The 9,360-nt window shown below is 33.9% G+C and overlaps 1 protein-coding gene across 1 annotated transcript; it reads right to left on the bottom strand.

Annotated features, from left to right (window-relative positions):
- Window positions 1–5,758: 5,758 nt before the first annotated feature.
- Window positions 5,759–8,706, bottom strand: LOC110423411 (putative protein NRT1/ PTR FAMILY 2.14). Its single transcript, XM_021437634.1, has 5 exons — window positions 8,459–8,706; window positions 8,123–8,340; window positions 7,787–8,004; window positions 6,772–7,340; window positions 5,759–6,686 (listed from the first exon to the last, which is right to left on the bottom strand). The coding sequence occupies exons 2-5, from the start codon at window positions 8,265–8,267 to the stop codon at window positions 5,858–5,860; spliced, it is 1,761 nt and encodes a 586-aa protein (XP_021293309.1). The 5' UTR covers window positions 8,268–8,340; window positions 8,459–8,706; the 3' UTR covers window positions 5,759–5,857.
- Between the last annotated feature and the right edge of the window lie 654 nt (window positions 8,707–9,360).

Genomic DNA, 9,360 nt, shown 5'->3' with positions numbered 1-9,360 from the left:
ATCAATATGACCATATAAATTTTTCATTCTTGAGAAAGAATGTTATCTATGCAAGCACATAAGATCAACAAATTCAAGCATTTACTCATCCATTCATTTTCATCAAGAACAAGTCATAAGAGCATTTACAACATTAGTAAAACTTGTTCAAGATATATAACAACATAAGCTCAAGCATGGCAAATAATTTTCTCCTATAGGCTCATATTGATGAAATCAATTCAAGTAGTAAAGTATTGTTATGCTCAAGTTTAATCATTTTGAACTTATCAATTCGATTCTAAAATTTCAAAGCAAGGTTGTTCAAAAGGTTAACATATCCTAGACAAAAGGAAATTTAAAAAGATTAACTTTTGGGCACATATTTCCTTGTTTAGAATACTAGCAACTTATCAAAGGTGTTTATGTTACTATCATATCATCCTTGTCAAATCATTAACGTTCAAGTGTAGACGCATCTTATGCTCACATTCCTTGCAATCAACAATTTTTCACAATCAACTCTCAATCATATATTTTCAAGCAAATGCAACATGAACAACACTTAATGCTTAAACATGTAATTTGCAATCAATCAAATTTCAGCAATCAAGGATTCTTCAAAATTTAAAAGAGATAAAAAAAAATAGATATCACATTGATGTTCCTTTTTAGTGATACCTACAAAAATTGCTTTCACTAGATATTTGGTATCTAAATTACTTTAGATCCATGAGCGTTAGTCTAACCAAACATATGCACAGGATAATAGGTTGAACAATGAATGGATTAGAAATTTATGAGTTCACAAATGCTCCTACTCCTAATTTTTTACATTTCCTTTCATTTGACAATATTTTTCAATTTCTTAATTTCTTCTTCTAAACATTCATAATTTCTTTGATATGTCTCAAGATCAATTTTTAATTGAACATTTTCTTCCATTAATGATTCATTTTTATCTTAAGCTTAGAAATTTCTTTTTTTTGGTTAAAGATAAGATCCTGAGATATGAGAGTTAAGTTTTCAAACATACTTGCCAATTCACCATCCATAAGGATATGTGGTTCATGAAAGGAAGAACCTACCTCAGAGTTTGGTCTTGAAGTCAAAAATTTGATATTCTCTTTATCATCACTTAATGAGCTTTCATAGAAGAGATCATTCTCTTCTAGTTCTATTTCAAGGGGTTGCCCATATAGCTTGTCTAGCCTGTCCCATATCTCCTTGGCATTTCCACAATTTTAAACTTGATTGTATTGCCTGTCTCCAATAGCACTAAAGATAGTATACATGGCTTTAGCATTACGTTCAATCAAATCAAGATCATGTGAATTCCAATTTGCCATGTCTTTCTTTAGTTTATATGGACCACTTTCAATTTGCTTGCACATTTGATAATCATTTGCAATAACGAAGTGTCTTATTCTATATCTCTAAACATGAAAGTCTTCACCATTGAAATATGGAGGCTTACGGTGTGGTGATCCTTCTTGGGTCTTACAATCATCAATTACCATGAGACAAAAGTTTGCAAGTTCATCATCCTTCTCATCTTGGGAGTTGTCACTATCATTCCAAGTTGCAATCATTCCTTTCTTTTTAAAGTGTATTTCATGTTTTTGTGACTAGGCCTCTTGCAATTGAAACATATCAGACGATGTCTTGTATGATCTTCCTTAGACACATCCTTCCTTGTAGGTTTCCAATTTCTAATTTTTTTTCATGAATTTATTAAATTTTCTAACTAGCATAGGTATGTCTTCCTCATTTTCACTCTCACTCATAATGCTTCTCTCTTCTTCCTTAACTATAGATTTAAAGACTATTACCTTTTGTTTAATCTTTTCTTTCTTAAGTTCTCTCTCAATCTCATGTCTAAGTGTCATTTCATAAGTGATAAGAAAACCCATTAATTCTTCTAACTTAAAGTCAAGCTTCTTTAATAACTGTGATTTTAGGTCTCCAAGACTTAGGTAGGCTATACAAGATTTTCTTCACAACTTGGGCATTTGGAAAGTCTTTTCCTAAAGCCTTTAAGCCTCTTACAATATTAGTGAATCTTTCAAATATGTCATTAATTAATTCACTCATTTTTATGCTAAAAAGCTCATATTCATTTGTAAACAATTCATTCTTAGGTTCCTCGACTTGGTTGGTACCATCATAAGTGGTTTCTAAGGTGTCTCATATTAGTTTAGCATTTTCACACATAGACAATTGATTAAACTCACTAGCTCTTAAGTCACAAAGAAAAGTGTTATAAGTTTTACAATTTATTTGAATTAATTTCTTATCTTGATCATCCTAATCTTTTTTAGACTTAATCATTATTTTACCATCTACTCTTTACTTGGAACATATGAACCATCTAGTATGACATTCCAAACATCTAAGTCAATAGAATGAATAAACATTTCTGTACGTTTCTTCCAATAGGGGTAGTTATTACATACAAAAAAGGGAAACCTTCAAATTGATTTTCTTTCACCGAGCACGGTTGTCGTAGCCTTCATTTTTGTTTATTTGAGCTTTGACAAAGGATCTCTCAAAGGTGGTTAGACCTATAAAATTTGAGATGAAGCTTTGATACTAATTATTAGTGTAGAAGTCTTAATGAACAATATACCAAGAGAGGGGGTGAATTCGTATATTAAAAATCTCTATGAAAATAAAGGTATAAAATTCAAAACTTTTTCACTCAAAAATATTTCTAGCATCAAAATCATGTTTCTAACAATAAATCACCAAGCATAATAATAATATACCAAAGTAAAATAGTTTTCCTAAATTTAAATGCCAGCTATAAGAGTAAAAGGAAAAATATTTTTTGAAGTATGAAACCATAAATTAATATAGAACTATTTTCTTAAAGCTAATATAGGCAATGAATAATAATGCAAAAATTAAAAACAAAAAGACCCAAAATTTATAGTGGTTGGACTTTTTTGATGCCCAATTCCACTCCCTTGGTAACTAAGGAATTTCAATCCACTATCAAGGATTCTTACTTTTTAATGGCATAAAGCGATAACCCTCACACAATCCACAAATGGATTCTTGTTGTTTAATGACATCAAGCGATAACCCTCACAACGATTTTTTCACAAGATCAGGCAATAACCCTTACATAGCTTTTTCATAGGATTTAGTGATAACCTTCACACAATCCACGGAGGGAATCTTGCTTTTTAATGAGATCAAACGATAACCCACCAACAATGGTTTTTAAAGGTCCAACCACAAACTCTTACAAATAACTTTTTAAGATTAAGCTAGAACCTTACAAGATGAGCACAAGGTATACGAAGAATGAATCTACAAAGCCTAGATGTTAGAGATTTTAGCTTAGGAATAGTGAGAAAAGAAATTTCAGCTCAAAGGAAGCATGTATTCAGTGTTTGTAAGCTTGGTAGAAGAATAAAATTAAGCTAAAAAGTGAGGCTAGGCTTTTGGAGGTCTTTCTAGGTTTTGAAGCTTTGGTTCAGGTATTCATTTGCTTCCAAATAGATTAAATGTGACTATTTATAGTTGAGGTAATGTTTGGAGACATTAAACATAAGTTTGGATCAAATTTGACCATTGTTGAAGCTTAAGGATTGACTACAATGCTCTTAAGGTCAACTATGTTTTTCAAATTTCACAAATTAAGGCTCCATAGTCTAGAATAACCTTTCTCTACTCGATCATTTTCCCAAAAGTGTGCTTTTTTCAAATTTGAGCTGCTATAATGAACTATGTCTATGTAAAGTCAAGTCTTCCATGCTTTTAACTTGTCAAGGTCAACTATGTAAGGTCAAGTCTTCCATGTTTGTTCAAACTTGAGCTTTCTGAAATAGGGTCGACTATAAACATTTCAAGGTCAACTATGGCTTGATATTCTTCAAGTTTTGCGCTCTTTTTTCCTTTGGATAGACTTGAGCTTCTCTAAGATTGACTCTTGACTTGTGTCTTGAGGTTTCTTTAGCTCTTTAGTGCTCCTCTGAGTTATTTCTTCTTTTCATTGTTCGTACATTTAAAAGACATTTCAAGGCATGTTTGCTTTTGTATTCTTAGCTGAATATGCATTGTATGAAAGCTTATAAGATGTTTGCTAATGATGCATGGAATTTCAAACAATTATGTAACCTTGGGGGTTTAAGAATGTAGTTGAGAAAATTTCAAATGTTTGACATTGAGTTCAAGAAAACATGTGATTTTTATCAAATCAAAACATGATATAACCCAAGGCTAACAAGTGGCATAAGATGTAAGATCACATGCCTTGAGAATTCTTAGTAATGAAACTAATACGTGATTCTAGCCTTAGGTGAAAGTGAGATATTCTTATATATGTGATCAAGTGTGCTAAAGCATGAATGATTCATGTGAATAAGTGTTATTGTTGCATGCCTAGTACTTATTTTGAATTGTAATTGTGATTGTTGTGATGATTAAGTGTTGCATAGCATGGCCGCGGTGGGGTAGAAATACCACTTGAGTAAGGGTCGAAGCAACTAATTAACATAGTTACGGTGGGGCAGAAACAACAATAGTGTAAGGGTTGGAGTACCCAATTAGCATAGATGCGGTGGGGTAGAAATATCACTGAAGTAAGGGTCGAAGTACCTAATTAGCATAGTCGTGGAAGGACAAAAATACCACTAGAGTAAAGGTCTAAGTACCTCTTGTTCATGGCCACTATGGGGTGGAAATGCCACTAATTCCTAAGTTTAATTGTGCACTATTTTGTGATCTTGCTATTGATGCATGAATTGCTTATGTGTAGCATGTTTTAAAGTTTAATTAACTGAAATGTAGGGCCAAGAAGTGCAAATGGCAACCAAGGTTGTAATTAAGTGCAGAAAACAAAGTATAAGAAAGGCTTGGGCAGCCTTAAAATGGGAACATGTGCATAAGACTGTGCCCATTAGATTGAGGTATTGAGACAAGCTAGGTGGGACTCGAGGCCTCTTAGAAAATTTGCCCATTTTTGCTCTTGGTATCTCAAAGTATCAAGACTTGAGCATGGCATCTCAAAACTCATGCCCTGTTTTCACTTAAAGTGATCTACTTCGAGTTTGTTTGAGAGTTAAGAGCTCGACAAGATGCTAGTGATTATGATTATCACCAATAGGTGAGTTTAAGGTTAAATATGTGGATTTTAATGGGTGGGACCCAAATGCATCATGGATTTGCATAGGAAAACTTGCACTGTTTCAAGTAAATATGCATTGATTTTAAACTTATTCTTGCCTGTTGCTTGTTCCCCTCTTTATCATTCACTGAGTAATTATACTTTACATTTTTAACTCTCATGTTTTGTAGATCCAGTCGTAGACAAATTGTAGACACTTAAGGGATTTGAGAACACATTTTGGAAGGTCTGAGACCATGAGTATTTTCTGCATTGAGTCACTCCACTAGTAGTCGGTTGTTTAATTATGTTGTTTGATTGATCATTGAGCCATGTATCAATAAATATGTGGGATATGGGACACAAATGTAATGTCTAGTGTATGGTGATGTAGCCACATGTTGGCAAATAATAGATAGGTTTATATATGCCATGTATGAGTACATAGTGAATGTCTATAGTACGAGGTTGTGCCTTATATGTAATTTATTATGCGTTTAAGTAGAAAAGAATGAATGAACCATGTTCTAAGATTTTTCAAAGCAGAAAAATTGATGAACAATGACTAATTTAAGAATTACGCATTCAGACAAGATGGATTTGGAAACTTCCCTTATTGCTTGACTACATTACTATTATCCCAAGCTATTTTGCCATTTCTTTCGCTTCAAGCTGTGCTATGTATACAGGTCTCTTCTTCATATGCAAATAGCATGAAATCCTGCTTTCACAAAGCAATTAAAGTTCAGACATGATTCTCTTTTACACTATTTTTACGCTACCCTTATAGTGATATCTTCGAGCACAAAACAGAAAGAAGACGAAATTTAGTAAAGACAATCCTGCTATTAGGAAGTAGAAAAAGTCCAATTTGCTTGTGTTGACGTCGTCAGACAACCAATTGGCGCCTTTCCTTCTGGTGACACTATGCACAACGGCGATCACAGAGCTGCTTGCGTAGCTTGCCAAAGAAAAGGTGAGATAGATTAGAGAATTTCCTATGCTTCTCATACGCTCAGGGAACTGCTTATTGTAAAATTCTATTAGTCCAACAATGCTGAATATCTCGGAGAAGCCAATCAGGACAAGCTGAGGAGCTAGCCACATGACTGACATTGGAGCAACTCCATCAGGGCCACCGTGCAAAAGGGCTGAATGCCTTCTCTTTGTTTCAATTAAACCGGAAACTAACATTGTTAGGATTGAGAATAGATTCCCAATTCCTATTCTTTGGAGAAGTGTGATCCCACCTTCTTGCTTTGTGATTTTTTCAAGCGCTGGTACCAAGACTCTATCATAAAATGGAAGCCATACCGCAATTGCAATCAGTGTAATGACACCAACTGAGCCAGCAGGGATTTCTATGTAGGGACCAAAGTGCAGGTCCATCTTCAAGGCTTGTGATACCGTGAATGTTCCTTGTTGATTCATGGCAAGGAAGCCAAGGATGCTGGTAAGCCAAATCGGGATAATGTTTACTAGGCATTTAACATCTTGAACTTGTTGGACACTACAAAGCCTCCACGGATTCACACAAACACCGTCAGAATTCACTTCGTCACCCTCAATTAAAGCCGCTTTATTAAAGCAACTGAGGAAGCAAAATAAAAAGAAACGATCAAAAAAGGAACGAAATCAGTTTCATTTGTACACTTTACCTAGGCCAAATTTATTACCTGTACTGTCTGGTGAGATGGAGTTCTGGAAGCAAGCTTCTCTTCAATGGAGGATCATAGAATTGCCTATCTACTCCATCAGGTGGAAGATTAAGCTTGCGTTTTTTATAAGCGGCAACAAATACTTGTGTTACCCCAGCAAAAACGCTTCCTTCTGGCTTTACATATATGTAAATTTTTGTTCCAACAAAAAACAAAACAATTGCAAAGAGCATGCAGAGGGTCGGTATCCCAAAACCTAGGGCCCAGCTAATATCATTTTGGATATAAACCACTACAGTTTGAGTAATCAATAAGACAATTGTTTGAGTGGTATAGTACAAGTTGTAAAAGCTGTTGTTTCCTTTCCTCCCTTCTTCAGTTGTTAAATCAAATTGATCAACGCTGAAGGGAATGCTGCATGGCTTGACTCCACCGGTGCCAATGCACAACCAGCTCAAGCTAAGAATCAAAGTGCCAAGTTGGGCTTTATTGTAGTCTCTGCATTGGCCATGTAGTTGTTCTTCAAGGGTGCAAGGCGGAGGACGCAGCTGCGCTAACAAAGCTGTTAAAGTCATGATCACCATTCCCTGCCAATCAGGTTGACATGACATATTATTAATCAGGCATAATATAAAAAAGGGCAAAACTAAGACCCTTTTAGGACTATGAATTAGTGTAATTATACCGACAATACTTTAGTTCTCTAATTTTCCAAGAAATCTGATATAAATCCAATGAATCAATCCACGCAAAATAATTCTCCTGGGTGTTTCCCGTATTGCTGTATGTGTTTATTATTGCAAGCTATAATAGCTCCTTTCTCGACTGAAAATTAAAGCATGTGTATTGAAATGTAGAACGGAATAAAAAATCCTAGTTTCAACAATTTCCCTTTTCCTTCCTATTTCCCCCTAATTTCAAGTAGTTATCATGCCTCTGTGGACTCTGTATGCAAGTGAGATTAGTGATTTAAGAAAGGGAGGTGACATAGACTTGTAAGTTGTAAATATATAAGAAAAGACTACAGGCATACCAGGAGAGATGAAAAGGATCCGAAAACAATGGTCCAGAATTTTCCAATAAATGCATCAGATACAAAGGCACCAATAACTGGGGCAAAATTGGAGGCGCCGGACCAGCCGTTAAGGATGGTTGCTGCCTGGACCTGGTTCATGTGATACTCCCTCTGTAGATACACCATAAAATTTGCCATCAACCCGAACGACGCCAGTCTCTCAAACGTTTCATTCCCTGCAGATAGAAAACGCCACCCCCTTTTCACAAAACTAAGGATACACATATTAAACAACAGTGCCAGAAATGCGTCGTATATATAGCTACAATATAACAGGGAGAGATGTATGTGCACCTAAGATGAAAGGCATAGCTCTCCATCCTGCAGGCCTTTTCGTATTTGTAGTTGTATGAAGTAAATTTGCAGTACTAATTTCTTCTTCTGATCGAGAAAAAAATCTGGAAGTCCCTGAACCTTTTCTCTCTTGTCTGCCCACCATTTTTCTTCTGTGAGAATGATGCCTTGTCTATTCTTATATATATATATATATATAATGGGTATGAAACAAGACCCTACAAGATGAAAATATGGTAAGGTTTTAATGACATACTCATTCAAGAGGGACAGAATCACCTTTCAAGAAACAAAAGAGAGGGACAGAATCAGATTTGAGTTATATTATTCATGCACCTGTAGTTGGGGAAGTATTTACACCGTCTCCGATTGACTGCATAATGGACCCGGTTTCCTCCAATTTTCTCTTTTCATTTTTTTTCTTTTCAAAAATTATAATAATGTGTTTTTAGATACTCGGGCTAGATCCAACTGAGGACATGCCGAATCTAGCTGCAGGAAATGTCAGATTTGGCAATCCGTGGCCATATCGAGCCGCAAGAAGCACCGATGTGGCGCCATAGTGGCTAGATCCAGCCTTCGTAGCACACCAATGGAGACGAAAGAAAACAAAATAGAAAAGAAAAAAGATATTAAAATAAAAGTTTAAAGTTTTATTTATACATTATAAAAAATAATTTTTTAAATTTTAAAATTAAATTAAAATTTTAATTATAAATTTTAATATTTTACTATTTAAAAAATAAAGAAGAAATAAAATAACCATATTGATATTTAAAATAAATTCTAATTTATTAATTTTTAAAAAAATAATCATATTGAAGTTTTACATAAAAATTTATTGATTTTTTTATAAATTATAAAAATCAATATTTTAATTTAAAAATCCAGTATTATAATAGAAAGAGTTCTAATCTTTTTATCACTCATTCTTTTGTTATTTCAAAATTCTTTTAATCAACCAAAAAATCGAATAAGTCATAATAGCAACTTCTGTCTTATTCCATTCCATAAACTAAATTATATAATAATTATTCTATTCTATTAATTTCTATATATTCAATTCTCACAGAGTAATTATTCTATTCCTCTTTATTTTTTTTTGTGAACCAAACGTGTGGATAGATCTTAATATATGGACATAATACCTAAAAACGCTTTGAACTATTTAAGAAAATTCAAATAAGTTCTTATTCTTTTATTACGTTCAATCAAGCCTTGTATTTTTAGTTTGAATC

This window comes from Theobroma umbraticum, unplaced genomic scaffold (genome assembly GCF_002168275.2).
Source record: "Theobroma umbraticum cultivar Fairchild unplaced genomic scaffold, ASM216827v3 scaffold_20.0, whole genome shotgun sequence".
Lineage (NCBI taxonomy): Eukaryota > Viridiplantae > Streptophyta > Magnoliopsida > Malvales > Malvaceae > Theobroma > Theobroma umbraticum.
Note: the sequence above shows the minus strand (reverse complement) of the source record. Positions and strands in the feature narration are given on the sequence as shown.